Source organism: Parus major, chromosome 5, assembly GCF_001522545.3.
Source record: "Parus major isolate Abel chromosome 5, Parus_major1.1, whole genome shotgun sequence".
Classification (NCBI taxonomy): domain Eukaryota; kingdom Metazoa; phylum Chordata; class Aves; order Passeriformes; family Paridae; genus Parus; species Parus major.
This window is the reverse complement of record NC_031774.1, coordinates 29316881-29336280: the sequence shown is the minus strand read 5'-3', so window position 1 is coordinate 29336280 and position 19400 is coordinate 29316881. Positions and strand designations below refer to the sequence as shown.

The 19400-nt window shown below is 42.0% G+C and overlaps 2 protein-coding genes across 4 annotated transcripts; one reads left to right on the top strand and one right to left on the bottom strand.

Moving 5' to 3' along the window:
* Positions 1–414: 414 nt before the first annotated feature.
* Positions 415–11623, top strand: VTI1B (vesicle transport through interaction with t-SNAREs 1B). 3 transcript variants are annotated; one of them, XM_015631390.3, is made up of 6 exons: positions 415–568; positions 5031–5089; positions 6652–6843; positions 8162–8335; positions 10217–10278; positions 11267–11623. In XM_015631390.3, exons 1-6 carry the CDS (start codon positions 454–456, stop codon positions 11361–11363), a joined length of 699 nt encoding a protein of 232 aa, XP_015486876.1. In that variant the 5' UTR covers positions 415–453; the 3' UTR covers positions 11364–11623. The 3 variants fall into 3 exon arrangements, with proteins under 3 accessions (XP_015486876.1, XP_033371156.1, XP_033371157.1); XM_033515266.1 differs by lacking the exon at positions 415–568 and adding an exon at positions 590–608; XM_033515265.1 differs by lacking the exon at positions 11267–11623 and having other exon boundaries at positions 416–568; positions 10130–10234.
* On the bottom strand, positions 11536–19159 carry ARG2 (arginase 2). Its single transcript, XM_015629684.2, has 6 exons — positions 18897–19159; positions 17939–18098; positions 14477–14571; positions 14246–14350; positions 12865–13001; positions 11536–11963 (listed from the first exon to the last, which is right to left on the bottom strand). Exons 1-6 carry the CDS (start codon positions 19142–19144, stop codon positions 11758–11760), a joined length of 951 nt encoding a protein of 316 aa, XP_015485170.2. The 5' UTR covers positions 19145–19159; the 3' UTR covers positions 11536–11757.
* Between the last annotated feature and the right edge of the window lie 241 nt (positions 19160–19400).

Below are 19400 nucleotides of genomic sequence, written 5' to 3'. Positions count from 1 at the left end.
CTGCTTCTTGCCCCGGGCACCGCGCGGCTCCGGCCTGGGTCCCACGAAACGTTCTGAAACGCACTCCTTAATTAAGGAGCCGAGAAATGTCTGCAGACACAGCGCAGCGGCGGCTGTCGGCAGCAGCGTTTGAAACACGTTTTTACAGCCCTACGTCGAGGTTCATGTGGTTAACCCTGGCAAGGGGCGTACAACATCATACACGTGGGCAGGCGCTGAGGCCTGGGAGCAGCGCGGTGGCGGCTGCGGCGGGTCCCGCCGGAGCCGGGGAGCCCCGGGACTGCACCGGCGCTGCCGGCCCGGGGCGCTCGGTGACGGCGGCGGACGAGCGCCCCCTCGCCGTGCGGGCACGGCCGCCTCCGCAGGACTACAGCTCCCGGCAGGCAGTGCGCGAGGCCCCGGCGGCGGAAGCACCGGGCCGGGCAGGGCCGGGGGCGCGGGGACTGTGGGGCCATGGCGGGCCGCGGGTCCGCGTCGTCGGAGCACCTGGAGCGGCTGCACGAGATATTCCGCGGGCTGCACGGAGACCTGCGGGGCGTCCCCGAGCGGCTGCGGGGCAGCGCGGCCGGTGAGCCGGGGAGGTGGAGTGGACGTCCCACGGGGCCGGGGTGAGGCCGCCGTCCCTCCGGGCGGAGCTCCCTGGCCGGCGGCGGGGCCGTGGCAGGAGTGCCCGGGTGCTTCTCATTAGACAGGCGTGTTTGAGCAGCTGGGAAGGCAGTGTCCCCTCAAGACTTTGTCGGGGCCGGGGGGAGCTTTGCAACTGTAGGGATTGGGGACGTCGCTTCTGGTAGGCGCCTGCTGGGAGGAGGCGGATGGCTCTGCCGTGTGTGGTTTTCAGCTGCTGCCGTGTCCTGGTGGCCGTGCAGGTGTGTGGCTTCATTCCCCTGGAGCTCCTCTGCTCTGGCAAATTTCAACTCCGTAGCCAAACATTGCCGTGCTACGTTCACAGCATCAGTCTCTGAGAAGGAGTTCTTATTTGGATGCTATTTCATGCTGTTTCTATGTGAACTGGAGTTTAGCCTGGAGAACAGGAGGCTCCGGGCGACCTCTCTCCACAACCACCTGAAAGCCAGGTTAGGGTCGGCCTCTTCTCCCAGGCGTCCAGTGACAGGACCAGAGGACACAGTCTTAAGCTGCACGACAGGAGGTTAAAGTTGGACTTTAGGAAGAATTTCTTCGCAGAAACGCTGATTAGACATTGGAGTGAGCTGCCCAGGGAGGGGGTGGAATCACCCTCCACGGAGGTGCTTAAGGAAATAAACTTTAAATAAATCCAGTGCCACTGGATGTGGCACTCAGTGCCATGGTCTAGTTGACAAGGTGGTGTTAGGTCAGATGGTCTCAATGACTGCAGAGGTCTTTTCCAGCCTGATTGATTCTGTGATGCTGTAACAACTGCAGTGTTTTGAGGGTTTGGGTTTCCCCCTTTTTTAAATTTGCCTATGTTGGATTCACATTTAAAACTTCATTAGCAGAAATAGATGCAGTTTTTATTGTCAGAACTTCCCAGAAGCATCTGTAGATTTGTTGGAGAATGTTTGCATTTTAAATTAGTTTTAAAAGTCTGGTTTGTGCACTATGTACTCACAAAATAGAGAAAACCTATCATTCTAGCCACACTAAGCAGTATTAGAAGCACAGCCTGGTTTTACAGGTATCCTTTATACCACACCAGTGGGTAAAATGCTCTGACAGAACACTCCTCTGTGAGGGTCTGTGCTTCTGATTCGGTCCTTGATACTTGGCAGCATTCTGAGAACCAGAAAAGGAAGCAATGTGACAAGGAGATTTTTGCCAGTGTCATTGAATGCCTCTGATGAAACCCTTCCTATGAGAAGTGTAATCCACAGCTGTCATGAGCTGCTGTAGCTCAGCTCAGGTTTTGTACCCCAGTGATGGGCAGGGGCTGTCAGCCACGTTCTGCTGTAGTGTTCATTCTCCCACAGTTGATCAGTTTTGCATAAAATCATAAAACCAGTTTGTTCAGAATATACCAGTCTGCACTAGATAACACAGAGCAGGAAATGCTTAATGTCCTGTTTCTTACCTGGCTTTCTGTTTAATAATAGGCTAAATTCAGGGTCAGTCCTTGTCATTAGCATTTCCAGAAAGTTTGGTACAAGAAAGGTGTTGAAACCCGCAACTGACAACTTGTAAACCTGACTTAATTTCACTAGTAGTCTACAAGGATAAAAAGCTTAAAAGAAGCAATACTCTTTCTGGTAGAAATCCTTATTTTCCTATAGAAATGAGCATGATCAGTTTCCTGGTGAAGTAAAACTTTGTCAGGTCTCCTTGACAGTGTGGAAGTCACAAGCAGTGAATTCTGTGCTCTGGGCTTAAATGGAATATTTACAGGCAACCATTTTTGCAGTACTTGGAATTTTTTTTTAATAGATTTCAAATAACTGCCAGCTAAATTTTCATACAATCTAAAAAATTTTAATACAACTGTTCTAGTCTTTAAATTTTTTTGTTGCAAAAATCCTGGCATTATTTTTTGGAAGTGTTTCTAAACGAATTTAAGATTTAGGAATTTGTCTGTCTGGCAGAGTCATTCCACTCTCCTAATGTTCTTTGTTTGCCTTTTTTACTTATGAGGAGGGAGTATATCTTTATTTTTCAAGTTATCTGATCCCAAAATATTCAGGATATGATAAAAGAGACCTTGGAATACTCTTTTAAGACAATTCCTATGCTCCAAAAGCAACACATGATCTGTACTCCTTGGGACATCTTCGAGGGGAAGAGGTTTGGAAATGGTGTTTCGCTCTATATAAACAAGATGACAAATTCCTAATTCTAGAAACACACTTTTTTTCCCTCTTCCAAATTTGTCAGAAGGGGAAACAGCCTAGATAAGTTTCAAATCATGTATTTTCCTCTACATGAATTCCATTAGCTGTGCTTTCCCATTGAATCTCTTCCTAGCTGGTTGGAAATGAATCAGTTCATTGTCAGTGAGCATGTGGGTAATGCTGCTATGGCACAGGCACTGCTGCTGCATTTTAGAAGTTCTGTCCATGTGCTTTGAGTTGTGGTTTGATGCAGAGTGATGCCAAGTGAATCAGTGTATTTTGGCATTTCTGGATACTGGCTAGGTTCAATAGAACGTTTTCAAGCCACATTGCTGGATTTCTTGTTGGTCTGTTGACAAAAAGGTCTCAAGCTATTGTTGCTTGGCTTCCCTGAACCATTCCATGATTCTGTGCCTTTTGGGAGCTGACATTTCTTTGGTTGCAAGCTTGTAAGTGCAGCATCTTAGTCTGCATGGGAGAAACAAAGCAGGGAAATGCTGCTTTTCCAGATCTGTGATGGGTTTCCATGACTTTGAAGCAGCAGTGGGTTTAAGAGAGCACTGCTTGAACCAGATTAGTGAAATGATCTGTATGAAACAAATAACCAACTTCCAGAGGCTGTTTTTCCACATTTCACTTATAACCCACTTATAATTTCACTTGTAACCCAGCTACACAAACAATGGCATCAGCACAAATGTATACGGTGGCAAATCATGGAGGAAGTTGACGAGAGTGTATTTAGGAACCTTCTAAGTCAGCATTTCTTCCTGAATAAATTGGGATGTGAAATTGCATTTCCTGATACCAGCTGATATGCAGTATATTAACAGTCATGATGTAGCTTGGTCTGTGATAATTACATGTGCTATGTGAGACCATGGCTACTATGTGTTTTAGTTCTGTCTTAAGTTCTCTACAGTTCAAGTTCTGCTCTCAGTCTGAATTTGAACAGAGGAGGAAAGCCTACAGCTTAGGCATATTGTGTATGTGAGAGGTGCTTTATGCCAGTGTTCTGAACACTTCAAATTTTTTCCTATCTTCTGTGGTTTAAAAGCTACTTCTTTTGCAGAGGACTGTGCTTACCAAAAGGCATTATCAAGTGAGTTTTTTTACTGTGATGATGTTTTTATAATGTATGTAATTTTGTCTTTAATCTAATTGGAGGGTTTTACCAAGATGGCAGTCTACATTTTCTGCTGCCTATAATTTTGTTTAAGACTGAATAATACTCTTTTGAGAGAGGTGAATTAAACTAGGTGTATAATTATCAATTTTCTGGTAGAATTTGGTTTTGTTTTCAGTATTCTGTAACAGCCCTCTGGTGTTCATCTTCAGTGCTTTTGCAAAAGATTACAGAACATGTGTTTTTGCTCAGCTGAGATGAGTGAAGTTTCAGATTTAGACTTTCATTGATGGTGGATGTTAAGAGAGATATGATAGGTTTTTAACACATGAAAAATACATGCCTTAAGGTTTTGTTTAGAAGTAGAGTAACCCATTAGTTCCTAAAAATAGTGAAACCCATTCTTTGGTCTCCAAAACTCTAGGTACACAGATCTGGGTAAATGACTGTCTCAAACAACTAAAATGTCTAGTTGGCTGATTCAAACAACTCATGTTGTTCCAGAAGAGGGAAGCATTTGGGCTTTATTCTGTGAACCTGAGGTGATACCTTGCTGGCATCTTTTATCTCAGAGAACTCTGGAATGCTCATTCTGTGTACTTAGGTTCTTTATGACCATAGGAATGCAGAGTGCCAGATCTCCCAGGACCTTCAGGGCTCACTTGAAAATGTAGATTGACCTGATGTTCTGTTTAAATCCAAGTTATAGTTTCAACCTTCAGTAATCTTGCCAAGTGTTTGCAAAAAATAAGAAATGTATTTATGAACTGTTTACCAATGTGTCTTCTTTGCTGTTCTTTCACACTAAATGTTTTTCAACATGCAATTCTGTCAGTGGACATTGAAGGACAGTAGGTCAGAAAAATATTTGAAAAATCACTTCTTTTATCTACCAGAGGCAGTGTTCAGCATTTGGAAGAGCGATTTCTGCTCTCTTGACCCATTCCCTTCTGAAAAGTTGTAAGAACAAGCTGCTCCCATTTGAGATAAATTTTGACCTGGTGTTCTGCAGCCAGCTGTCTGTGGCAGCTTCCCTAATGGATTGCATTGGAGTTCTGTTGTCATTTCTCTGTAGTTCATCTGACATACTGCTTTTACTTTCCCAGAGGAGAAGAAAAAACTGGTTCGAGAATTCGATGAGAAGCAGCGTGAAGCCAACGAGACGGTGAGTGTGAGGCTTCCAGCCTTCCTGATGGGTGAAAGACTGATGCCTTAAAAAGGACAATACTACAAATGTTACATTTTTATGTTACTATTCTGGCAGGCAGGAGTTTAATTTTTTTACTGTTTGATGATTGATCTGATAGGGGTGTCTGTGTTTGTTAAGACTGTTGTGTATACTTATATACATAGACAAATATTCTTACGTGTGTTTCGAGGGGGTTTTGAGTGCTTGGTTAAAAAAGTGCAGGATACTGCCTTCACTTTGTTGAAAAAAGTAGAGTGGTGGAGGTACAATTAAAATTGCTAGTGGTTTTAAGGCAAGCATGTAGAGAATCTGCTGCTTGGGGTTTTTTATCACCCTACTGTATTTTTTCATGTTGGTCTTAGCCTGTCTGATCTTTCTGTAGTAGTGTATAGGCTTACTGGACAGCACGTGATAGGGAACAGCACCAAAAAGCCATGTGACTTGTCTTTTAAAACAAGACATTGTGGATTAAGCTTTCTTTCCATATTTCAATATGCAGGTTGTTAGGACCTGCAAGTGCAAGGTCCTTTAACTGGTTCAGGTCAATCCCCAATGTCAACACAGGCTGGGGGGATGAACAGATCAGAGCACTCTGCCCAGCAGGACTTGGGGGTGCTGCTGGGTGAGAGGCTGGACATGACCCAGCCATGGGCACTGCCAGCCCAGAGAGCCAAACGTGTCCTGGGCTGCATCCAGAGCAACGTGGGCAGCAGGGCAGGGAGGGGATTCTGCCCCTCTGCTCTGTTCTGCTGAGACCTCACCTGGAACCCTGCATCAGCTCTGGGGTGCAGCACAGGAAGGACAAGGAACTGTTGGAGTGAGTCCAGAGAGGGCCATGAAGATTAGAGGGATGAAGCACCTCTTCTGTGAGGAAAGACAGACAATTGAGATTGCTACAAGAGAGCTGGAGAGGGACTTTGAGCAAGGGCAGGTAGTGATAGGAAAGGGGTAATGACTTTAAATTGACAAAGGGTTAGATTTGGCATTAGGAAGAAACTTAACTGTGAGGTTGGTGAGACACTGGAACAGTTTTCCTGGGAAGCTCTGGATGCCCCATCCCTGGAAGTGTTCAAGGACAGGTTGGATGGATCTCTGAGCAACTTGGTCTAGTGGAAAGTGTCCTTGCCTGTGGCAGGGGTGTTGGAACAAGGTCTCTTCCAACCCAAACTATCCTATGATTCTGTCTCTGTTGCACAGATGTGATAGAAAGCTGTTACCCATCCTATAAATGCTTAAACTTATAAGAAAGTTAGAATTTCAAATTTTGAAACTTAGAGTGATGTTTCAGGGGAAAAAAATCAAGTGTTTAAGCTTGGGAATTTTTTGTTGAGGCATTATGTATCTGAAAATGCACGTGGGCTCAACAGCATTGGGTAGTGTGGTGTACACAATACTGGGGCATGGGGTTTGGGGTTTCCCCCTCAGCCAGTCCAACACAAACATGTGAATCCCTTCATTTGGTGCTGAGTTTTGAGTACAGGTGCTGCTGGGAATAGATTTGGTGCTTTAAAGAATAAACATGCTTTCTTTTGTTAAAGCTGCGGGAAATGGAGGAGGAACTGAAGTACGCTCCTGTGCCTTTCCGCAATCAAATGATGAGCAAAATCCGAGCATACAGAAGAGACCTGTCCATGTTCCAGAGAGAGATGAAAAGCACAGATCTGGGATTGGGCCGTGGAAACCAAGGCGATACAAAATATGGAATCTTCGCCACAGAAAATGAGCAGAGTGTGAGGATTAGATGTAAATTGTATTTAACTTGGCTGTGATTGTGCAAAAGCAGTAGCACAGATGCGTTGTTTACAGTGTTTCTACTTTAAACCACCTCTGTGCTTTTATAACTCACTGTACATCTCTCTGCATGTAACATGAATATCTCAGGGAGGACAAAGAACACCTGGAACTCAGGAGAGCTTTTCTGTTCTAAAACAAAGATAGTAATGTAATCAAAATTGAACTCCTTGAAAGCCATGTGACTAGTAATTTGCACAACATTCTGTACTGAAACTCTTCATTTAATCATTCCCCTACAGAAGGGAAAACACAGAAGTGTTGCTACTTAATAAAAAAAGTTAACTCACCTAGTTCTAATCTCCAAAACTAGCAAAGTGTGAATCATGCATTGTATAGGTTCTTTGGTAGAATTATCTTTTAAGTGATCTTAGTGTAAATAGTTTCAAGAAAATACAAGGATTTTTCCTCTGTTGCTTTTTTCACTATGGTTTTGCTGCTACAATGCACAAAGTGCACCAATTTCTTGGTACCAGATAGGCTTAGAGACATCTGAGCCAGTGAAGCTGAATCTCTTTATTGTCTTCAAAGTGCTGTGATCTCTACAGAAAGTTCATGGAGGTGGGCTTTTCATTTTTGTGCCTTAGATGAGGACGGTTTGAGGGGGGTTCTTTGCATAGTATTTCCTTCTGCTTTAGCTTAGGAAATTTTTGCATTTGATTCCTTTTGACTGATTACTCTAAAACCTGAGAGCAGGGTGATAGATTAGACTTTCTGAAGCTTAAGAAAACACTTTATTTTGAGCTACCTTCTGACCCCAAGGTCAGCAAACATTCCTTATCCTCTAGCCCAGGCTACTGGCATGAAAAGAAGATCTTTGTTACTTAGCAGTCCATCTGTTAGTGCTGTTTGTTCCTAATCCTTTTGACTGTAAACTCTTAATTATCTCCCTGGCAACCAACTGTGAAGTCTCAAGGCTGACTTTAGATGTGAATGGAAGTAAAAAGTTAGCATCTGGAAAAGAAAGATACTATTTTCATGTAAATGTTCTTTGATGGAAGAGTAAATTGTTACAAAGACAATTTTTTTTGAACTGTTTTTACTCTTTAGTGCTGTATCCTTTTTTGAAATTTAGCCAGATTTGGCCATAATCTTACAAAGTGAACAGGGCTCAGCCAAAATTAACTGGGCTGCTTCTGTTAACTGTAAGATGTACAGCTAATACAGATGGATGGCCTGTGGAGTTACATTAAAACTTTTTAATGTCAGAAGTCTTCTGTCTTTGTGCATAATAGTTACACATCCAATATTTTTCAGACAAATCTGCAGTCACAGAGGGTGCTGCTCCTCCAGGGCACAGACAGTCTGAACCGAGCCAGTGAGAGCATCGAGCGCTCGCACCGAATCGCTGCTGAAACCGATCAGATTGGCACAGATATCATCGAGGAACTTGGGGAGCAGCGGGAGCAGCTGGAACGCACCAAGAGCAGGGTGAGCAGGAAACTGGGCACTGCTCTGAAACAATCTGATGTTACTTTAGTGGGAACTGTATGCCAGTAATTACTCTCTTCCTAGGTGTAATAATCCGATTGGGTATTTCTACAGACCAAATTCAGGCTGCCACATTTCTATTTGTTCTCATAAAAGAAGAATAATTAGAAGGGTCCAAACCCATGGTGGTCAGATGTCTGCTGCTGTGTCTGTGCAAGATGGGAGATTAGACCTATAGATTTGCTAGGAAAAAATAGCATTACTGAAGAAGTTACAGAGTACAAAATTGTTAATGATTTGCCTTTTGACTAGATTACTAGTAAAAGTTAAGATTTTGGAAGCAGTTAGCAAGTTCTTGTTTTTGTAATGCAAAGAGATTTGCAGAAGAATAATTACTTAATCACTAGCTTTCCAATATTTGCAGGGAGGGAGAAAATGTTGTTGAACAAGGTGCCTATTCCTCATCCTTGGTTCAAGAGGCTCTGCTTCTGTTGCAAAAGCCTCAAAAACTAGTCCACTTGTTTTGTTTATACACTATGCAAAACTAACAATATGATTTTTGAACTAACAAATTGACAGGATTTTGTGTGTGCAAGGTATTCCGAGTGTAAAGCTTTTAGGTGATTGACTTCAGGAGACACTGAGTTTGGCAATTAAGCCCACTCAGCCAAAACAAAGCCTGTAGCTTTTTCATTTAAGTGGTTCTGTCATTTCAGTCAGAATTTGATTTGTCCTGTTCCAAAATTTGGATTAGAACGCAGGAAAGGAAATTGATCTTAAGTTTTGTAGGTATTGTTTTTGTCCTTTAGCTAATGAAAAATAGTACAGTCTTTCAGGCATCATAGTCTCTCAACAGACTGTTCATAGAAGCATTGAATTGTTTAGGTTGGAAAAGGCCTCAAAGATCATTAAGTCCAGCCATTAACCCGTCACTGCTGTGCTCATCACTAAACTGTATCTGTGACTTCTGTTGTGAGCCTCTTAGGCAGCGAGTTGTGGAATTGTGTGAACCACACATTCCAACTGGAAGCAGACTTTCTTCTTACTTGTTCTTTTGTAGTGAAGATTTGAAATCTGCTAAGCTCCAAATGGACTTGATAGTTTCCTTCCCAGTTTTGTCCAGTCCATCTCAGTGCAAAGAAACATACAAGCAGTTTTGTAGTTGAGGGTCATGTGTTAAACTACAGAGGAATTGTGCAGGCAGGAGTCTGTGATATAAGTGACCTGGTTTACCCTTCACTTCCCTAGAATGTTTGGAAGTGGAAAAATGAAATCCTACCGGGGGACCAGTGGCCACGCATCATGAATCATATCTGTGAAGCAACACCTTTTTTGTCTATAACCTCACTTCATTACATGCTTCTTAATAGCTGACTAGGTATGCTGGGAAGTTCATTTCTGGGCAATACAAAGCTGAAATGGATTATCCATTAACAGCTCAGAGCTTGTACCCACTGGGTCACTTAGACCTGTCAGTACAACACAGTTCTTTCTTTGATAGAACTTGAGCTGCATTTCAAACAGTTTGATATGCACTGCAGTGAACACATCAGTATCACTTTCTTCTAGTGTTAACAACTAGAATAATGAAATGAAACTTAATGAAAGAAGCTAGTACCAACTTTCTGATATTTATATATTAATTAGAGGAAGAAAGTGGTCTCAAATTGCTTATCTTTGTATATAGCTAAGGGAAAGTATTCACAAAAGTCCTGATTTCTCATTAGAAAAGAGGAAATGCTTCCACCTGGTATTGTGGGTAGAAAACAACGTTGTGTCTATAATTCATTGCAGCATTTCAACAGCAGCTGCTTTCACGTGCATCTTCCCAGAGCTGATGTGTGTTTGTTTAAGTGACAAGTAACTTCTGTCTCTCTTCAGCTGGTGAATACAAGTGAGAACTTGAGCAAGAGTCGCAAGATTCTACGCTCGATGTCCCGGAGGTGAGTGGTGTGACTGACAGCAGCATGGGGCACTGCTGGATTTAGGGGGGAAAAAGAGTATCAACTGGGACTGCTGAGACATTTTAGGGAATGTGTAAACAGAGTATGTGCCCATATGCAGATGCTAATTTGTGTGTTTTCCTCTTTGGTAATTGCTTAATGGAGTATAGGCTATTGATCAGGGTGATGTGGGCTCTTCAACCATCCAAACCGTGGTAAGGACAGAAGTTACAGTCAATTGCTCCTGGTGCCTTCAGATGCCACTCATTTGGGTTGGGGAAAGCTGTGCCATAAATCACTGCAGCACTGGGCGAGTTAGATGCCTGACGACACAGACAAATCTGTTTAGTCCACACCAGCTAATGCCCTAGAGAAGTTAGTCCTAGGCTGGCCCACGAGATGCTTGGAGCCGGACCATCTACTGTTTTGATGGCTAAAATCTTGGCTTAAGTGGATTTGCAGTTCAGCTGTATTGTTTAATTAAAAAGTTCATAAATTGTAGTCCCAGTAGATACTTACCTCCTCACAATCTTTCCTTTATGCCCATTGCTAAAGGAAGTTGTGATAACTGTCTAGTTTTCAGTAGTAGAAATACATTATTATTTTGAGATTTTAGTTTTTCTTCAACAACATACTTCACATAAAAGCACCACAATGAGGGTTTTAGCACAGGACATCGTGTTGTTTTCCTCTTTGCTTAACTGAAGGAGTAGGCACATATAGAGCAATGATCTGCCTTCTGAGGGACATGGGAAGAGGAACAGAACTGCTACTGCTGAAATAGGAGATTTAAACAGGATTTCCAGGAAAACATGAGTAGTGAACTATTGAGTTTGGCCCTTTCTGCTTGTTAAGAGCTTCTTGAAAAGCACAGTGTGGTCATGCTGAAACAGGGAAGGTAAGATAATGCTGATCTGGATCTAGAGTCTGCTTTCATAAACAAGGTGGAATAAAAAACAAACCTTGGATTTTTATTTTTTAATTCTAGAGTAACCACAAATAAGTTGTTGCTGTCAATTATCATCATCCTGGAACTGGCCATCCTAGGAGGTGTGGTCTACTTCAAGTTCTTTCGCAAGAAATGAACATTCATGGCCAAGATGAGCTTTTCCACTGATGAGGAACAGGATGGGCTATCTGCTCCCTTTGACTGTCTGAGGGTTGAACTGAGTCATGAGACAGCACATTCAACAGAAACTGTACTGATACTTGAAAGACAGAGAATGGGAGTAAAAAGAAACAGGCTTGAACTACTGGTAAGATTAATAAGAAGGTAATAAATATTTTATTGTCTCATTTTGTATATACCTAACTAAATGAATAAATCTTGGTATGTAATAAAGTAGCCACTGATCAATGGAAAAGCTAGTTTATTTAAAAATTGAGAAGTTAACAGTATTTGCCAAGTGTTGACAATCTATCCACTCAAGTGCCTCAGCAGAGCTCTGTAGTGTCCAATATATCCAACACTTTGGGGTCTTAAATCCTCACTTGCTCTTCACTGTCAGATTCATCTGGAGAGCTGGGTGTTGGGAGTTCATCGAAAGCAATGTGTGCTCCTTCCCTTGTCTGCCCAAAGCACGTTGCTATCACATCGACTGCAAGGTGAGCAGTTGCTTTCACTGCCTCTTGAGAAGCTCCCAGCAGTGGATTGACTTCAACCATGTCTACAGCTGAAAGCATTCCTGTGAAAATGATTTGCAGCTTTGTTACTCTGACAAAGGGTACTGTCCTCTCCAAGGTTTTGTTCACAGCCTTTTATTCATTGCAGCAAGTCTGGTATTTGGGTTTGTGACCTACTCTACCCCTTAGACAGCTAAGATTGGCTCTCATGTGAGGGATGAGGTTATTGTTCTCAGATGCAAAGTTGTGTTTTTAATTTGGTTCTTTCTTATGTCATCACTACCTCATTCATGCTTTCAGCATTCAGGAAAAACGTTTGATGTTCCATACACTTGTATGAGAGGAATGTTTTCATAAACATTCCAAAAATGAGGGGTTACAAAATTTTCTCACATCGTATTCTTTTGCCATCCTATTAATGAATTTATAGACTATTGTCTGGTTGGGATTTTTTTAACCTTCTTTTACTGCAAATAATACTGTTTAAACATATTAAATAAAAACTTGATGGTAATAAGATAAAAAGTCCTCATCTATTGAGTCAATTGCAGTATATTTTATGAAAGCTTGACTTGTTAGTCTTGAATCTTAGAATGGAACTTCAAACTATTTAAGATTGTTTGCACCCATTTTTGTATTCCAGATGCCCATTTTCACATCTCACCTTATGGGTTTAAGATTAGGGAACAGTATTACACATTTTTGACATTAGTTGTTAATATACTGTGCATTTTATTTTCTTCTGCTAAGCTGAAGTTGTTGATGGCTAAGCTGCTTCCAATAGCAAGGCAAGTGCTCAACCACAGGACTTCTTTTTTCCTTAGTGAAGGCAGAATTGACTTTGGTGGCACCTTTGCTTTGACTACATTTACTATCTATTTACACAGGAAAAACATAGCCAGTATGAGCTCTGGGTAGTTTGTTCTGTCCTTGCTCAGCCCCATACTGCTGGTCAGCTCCTACCTGTGTTGTGTATTTCCTCTGTGATGTACATGCCTTCTCTGTAAGTTAATCCACCTAGAACAGGAGTCCCTGTTGCTGGAGCCAGTGAGGGATCAAAAGCATCAATGTCAAAACTCAGGTGAATTGGTCTCTGTCTCCTGAGACAGAATAAAAACAAGAAAAGCAATCTTAGATCCTTAAATGTTTTCTTTGTGCATCTCTTACTGTCCAGGCTAATCAGCAAAATAGCATCAAGCTCCTTGAACCATGTCTCACATACATCAAACATCTACTCAGTGAGGATTTGGTTGAAGATAAGTCCTTTAGTTCAAACCATCTTTACTGGTATTTGTCATCTTAGTGGAATGATGTAGAGAAGTGTATGATACAATCCAGCCTTTTCTCCTTTTGTACAGAAAGCCAGGGTGAAGGCTGAAACACTGATGTGCATGGCAGCTAGGATGGAGGAAGCACCGAGCTCAAGGATTTCACTGACAGTTCATCAAGATGAGCATTTTTCAGGTCAATTCTTAAAGGCTGTCTCCAAACACTGCCATGTAGCCTAACTGCTGAAGTAGTAAAATATAATCTCAAACCTGAAATGTTAGTTACTTACTATATCATCTGCCAGCTGATGACAGCTTAATAAACTGGACACTGCTCATCACTCAAATGAATTACTGAAGTGGCAGACTGCGTACTTCCAACTTACTGCAGATGCTCAATAAGGAAAGCATCTGGATTATCATCTTCTTTACTTGGCACAGCTGCAGCTAGGAAGGGTGAGCACAGCTTTAGAAAACAGCAGCCTGCAGCTGCAGGTTCTAACCTGTAGGAGAGGTTACCCTTTCTAACTGACTTTCTTTCAGCTCCTAGGCCAGCATGATTTGCTGCTCCCTGACCTGGTTCCCCAAACTTGAACAAGGGTGCAGTAGTGAGCTGCAGTAAGGGAGTGGTTAAAGTGAACTTTCCCAGTTGCACTGGCAGTTGCCATCAGGACATTGTGTGTGAGTGGTCTAAGGAGGAAGCCATCAAATGCTTCTGCCTCCCATACCAATAACTCATTTCAAGTTACTGTCAAGTTTCTATATGTATTTTTAAAAGTATAATGTGCATCCTGCAGTCTGAGTTGATTCAAACATGATGTCAAACTGCAGAAAACGCAGAATTACTTAACAGAACCAAATAGTATAAAACAGAGCCATGACTGTAGTGAGTCATGTAACCTGTCTCAGCCATCTGCCAAAGACTCTGAAATGGTTGCAGTGCTGAGACTTTCCTGTATACTGGACACTGTCACAGTTCTGTACAGCCACCTTACATCAAGTGACCTTCATTTAAATGACTTTCAGGAAACCAGATGTTCAACAAGAGTAGTTTAAATTAGGTAACAGTTTGTTACCTGCCCAGCAGTTGTTCAAAGGTTCTTTCCATAACTTTCTGAATTCCAAGACGATCAATATCCCTCATGGAAAAATACTGGATGTCAAAGTTCTTCAAAATATAACTGTGAAAATAATTTTTTAAAAACAATCATTACTGGTTTAAGCTGAAATCTAGCAAGCCTTATGGACATGATTTCAAGCTCATTATTTCAGCCTTTACAAAAATCATTTAACCTAAACCAACTTACTACTCAGCAGGATCCACATCCCTCAAACCAATGTACACAATGTCAGATGCTGAAATGCAGGGCTTCAGCCAGGAAAAGCCAGGAAGTTGTGGTACCTGCAAGCAAAAGTTTGGTATTGGGTCAGTTAATACCTAACAAAATGCTATTTAATGCTTCCGTGAAAATTTTGTATTAATTTATAGCATCTTTCTAGATAGAGAAAATTCTGCTTTTGGGGGTTCAGCTGATGTAATCAGTCCTTACCTTCACTCCTATGTCCAGCTCAGCTCACTCAACTTTATCAGTAAAGTGATAGGACTTTATCTGATTTGAATGTTAATGGATGAAGTTTTTAACTCTTCCATATTTTCCAGTTTGAAGAGGAGGACTAAAAAGCCCAAATCCACAAGCAATAGGTAATTTGCATCAGTGATTGTAAAGAGTAATGCTAAAGTACATATCCAGATGTAGATCACTTACACAGGGCACTTAATGGTGATGCTTAGGTGAAAGAATGAAAACCAAGACACCTTAGGAGAACTACCAAAGTCATAGAAACTTACAAAGACAGTATTAAAGGTGGATAAATTCAAGTGGGAAGTTGAAAAAAAAAGAAAAAATAAAAGAGAGGAAAAAAGCAGGGCAAGAAGTTGGACCTCCAGAGTGGGCTACATCATGCCGGCTTCTCATGCAGAATTGAAGTGAGTAGTTCAAGGACAGCAACTGAAAGATTATGAAGTCATTATTTTTCAGCTTTGGTAATTAAGTAGTCACAGTATGGAATTATAAAAACATTCAGTTAGTAATGCCTACTAATTTTAAGACTGATTTAAATTAACTCAAATTTCTCTTCTTTCAGCTCTGAAAATGGCTACAGCCAACATAGCTGTCAAGCATCTAGAAGGTTTTGTTTCCCTCCTAGACTTCTCAGTTACTAATTATATTCTGATTACAGTATCGGATGTTTTTAACAGTTAACACATTCATAGCCATATTTAATTACATTGGGTTAAATTAGCACAGATTATAAAAGTATTTGCTGCTCTAGGACAATGACCTGAAACTTCTCCAGACATGAATTAAGAAAAGGGATAAATGAATTGGAGACAACTAGGAAAAATAAATTCAGGTTTCAAAAATGAATTCTGCAAAACTCATCACCACACTATAAACTGAGCATAATAATGATAATATTGTCAGATAACTCTAGCATCAATGATTCAGTAGATTAAAGCTGCAATTACACTACTTTGTTTATAAATAAATAAAATTGAATGTATTAACTGCCTTTGACAGGTTATTTTCTTTGTTACAATGGAAAAGGAGTTGCTGATAGTAAAGCCAGAGGTGCAGGCATTTTATGGGAAGGTATTATAGCAGTTAGTGAGTCTGGATGGTTCCAGGAGCCCTGAAGCAGTCAGGAAAGGATGATAATTTTTTTTGTCCCATTATTGACTCAACTGCTGTACTGGATGAGAGTAAGAGGGTGAGCCACGTACTCCTGCACACATAACAGTTTGCTCCAGAGTCCGAGGGACATTAGCCAGACAAATCATTGCCAAAGGCACATTCTGCTACTGCTAAAGAGCTATGTAAAAATTCATAGTGCTGTAGAAGCCTCGTGCTACCAGCAGGACTTTGTTGGCTTTCCACCCTCTAAACAGGAATACAGTAGGGTAAAAAAAACCCCAGGTGAGTGCACATGCCTGTTTGTGCAAGTGCACAGCCAAGCCTCGTGTGAGCACCTTCTGCACAGGCATCTGCGCTGCTGGAGTTGAGCTGGGCTTGTGACAAGACCCCATAACCAGCACCATGCCTGAGTAGCTTGCCACTAAGCATAGCCTAATCCTATTCTCTCTTCACTACTGCTGCTCACAAGAAAGCTGCTCCTCCACTCACCCCAGAAAGCTTACAGGTATTCTTTTAGCATGTCAAAAAAGCCCAATAATTGTAAAAAAATTACTGCTTTTCTATGCTGCTCAAGAACTGGAACCCAGCAGACCAGTAGCTCCTTCCTCAGCTCTCACAGAACTTTAGTTTTTCCCTGTTCCCACCAAGCCATAAACTGTTCACCTTAGTTGAACCCTAAAATTCACAAAATTGTCTCTTTCTCTTCTTATCTCCCTTAAGAAAGTTGTCAAAAAGAAAAAAAAATATCACCCTCTTTAACTTATGGGCAAAAAAGTAGAAGTACAGTAACCTTTTCACGTTCAGGGGGTGTTCCAAAAAGCCACATTTAGTTTTGCATTATTTTGGGAATTCCAACACATCTGCAGAGACCTAGACATAAGAATGACTAGAAAGCGTGAAGTATATAAAAGCATCAGACTTGTGGATGGAAATAATTCAAAAGAATTTGCAAGAGAAAAAGCAGAAGAGCTTTATGAGATGACTGCAGTATTGCCATGCTGAACAGGAACTGATGCACTGGTATCTTCAGTAGCCATATAGATTTAAAAATACCTGTTCTTGCTTGGAAAGGGCATACTTCCAGCAGCACAGCACCCCAAACTAGTCAGAGAGAACCAAGAAATTTAGGAATAATAACAAGCAATGCAGAATGCCAAAATAAAGCAGTCAGGTTTTCTGCAGCTCCAGCATCCATTCTCAAGACACAGTTGCTGATCCTGCTCTCTCTCTCCAGCCTGAGCTTCAGCAGAAGAAGATTGTTGTACCAAGGTCCCTGCTGCAGAGGCCTCGCTGTTCACTGCACGGTGCTGCAGGTCCCTGTACAGGGTGACACAGCCCACATAGGCCAGGCAGAGTACATAGGCCTTAGGTCAGCCTAACGTTCAGCATCTTGACAGCAGCAAAAATGGGCCATGCACATTCTCTGTGCCCCAGGAAACAGCTTTTTTGATAATTTAACCTCTTTTCCAAGAAAAAGGCTCTCTCTTTAAAAGCTCACTGCAAGCAGTTACAGCTGTTCTGATTTGTAATATTTACAGTAGAGCCAATGCCAGAGCAGCCAGTTAGGAGAGATCATACAGGAACAGCCCCTGTCAGGCCCCAAGGTTGTCAAAACATGGAAGAGCCAAACTAAGCAGAAGCAGCGTACAAGGTATGCAGGAACCAGCTGTTTCTGGAGGTGAGCTCAGCTCGGCTCTCACAGGCTGGGCTGAGGGGAGGTTCCTGCTCAGTTGGTAGCAGTGCTGCCATTGCCCAGCCTTGGCAACAACTCGTGACACAGGAGAACCACAGTCAGCTGTGTGCAGCTCACTGTGCAGCCCACAAGGGTGCTAACACAAAGAAAAGCTTTTTCTTATTCGTGTTTCTGTGTCTGTATCTGTGTTTATATGTGTTTGTGGCACTTGTGTATATGTGTGCATGTGTGTGCACATGTACACACACAATCATACATATCTTTCCTTGTGCTCTGATAGAAAAGATCTGCACTTGCAGCAGGCAAGAAAGGACCCTACATCAGCAATGGTGCAATGCTCTGAGGTTGCCATGTAGGATAACTACAATCAGGATACTCACTTTATTTTGAAGCTCCCTCAGGAGAAATGAGAGAGGTTGTCCGTGGAGGCTTCCAGACTGAGTTGTGAGAGGCGTGTTGATATCAGCGTGTGCATCCACCCAGATCACTCCGAGGTGTGGGCACTGCCGTGCATGGCCACTGACAGAACCAAGTGCCAAGCTAGAAGTACAGTAATAAAGTCTTTAGTCACCATTTCTCCTCCAGACAACTACAAGGACAATAGGAGTCTCTCAGCTTCAGTCAGCCATGTTGTTACATTTCCTCACATCAGACATCTGTGACAATAAAGGAAACATCCCATACGAACTGCAGGGCATGCTGCTGCTGTGATTCCAGGAGCCCAAGTAATTGTAGGGCTGTAGTGACAGATAAGCCAGAGCCTTCTGCTGTCACCCTTCCCACACACTTAATCTTCACCTGCTCTAGATCCAAATGCCCCAGAAAACCTAGCCTTTTTTTATTCTAGTCATGACACCTTCCCCCACAATTCCTTCTTACATGCCCTACCATCTTAACCAATTCTCAGACCAAATGTTAGTGAAAAAGAGGAAAAAGATTCATTATGTAAGATCTATTGCAAAATTGTCTTGGTGTAGGCATTACAAACCTGTCCTAAGATGTGATGGGCAAAAGAGACACGTCACTAAACATTCAGCAATAAAGAAACTGAACAGTTCCCCTGAAGGAACCCGATGACTCAAACTTCCCCAAAGAGGAAAACTTTAGTTGTGCATCTGCACAACTGATCACAGACCAGTCTGGAACTGGTGAGTACTGTCTGAGAAGGTCAGGTTTTTGTAGCTGCCTTCTGTGTTCCCCTAAATGCCCAACCCTAAGGTGTTGCCAAGAAATGACCTCCCAGTTATTCGTCCAGTCTCCTTGCTTTTTAAATTAAACTCCTGCACTCCAAGTGTCAACCTGCAGCATGAACCACTAATTGTTTTTAGTTCAGCTCACCTGTGATCACCTCCTAAAGTCACACATCTGTGTCCAGCAGCTACTGCTCTGCTCACTGCATCAGCCAGGATCTGGCTGGCCAAGCCCACCGACCGCGGATACAAAATCAGGTTGTTGTACAGTTCATCATTGGGAACTTGAGTGAAATTCAAATCTCCAAAGTCGTGCACTTGGCATCCTGGGAACACAGCAACAAAAGGAGAAAGTGGCTTATTTAAATACCTTCCCAGGGAAATGCTCAAAACCATTTGGGCGAGTATAAAAGGAACAACAAGAAAGGAATGGATCCACTTGACTATTTGCACAGGAGGTAAACTCTCACAGCATTACAAATTAAAAAGTTTAGGACAATGTTATCAGCTTAAGACAGCTTTAATTTAGCAATGAGCTATGCCAATCATAAAAAGTAACTTAGAAAAAGTTTGGATCTTAAAAAAATTATTTCACTATAAATTCTAACATGAAAAATTATACTCTGCATTGCCATCTTCTTTCCCATTTAGA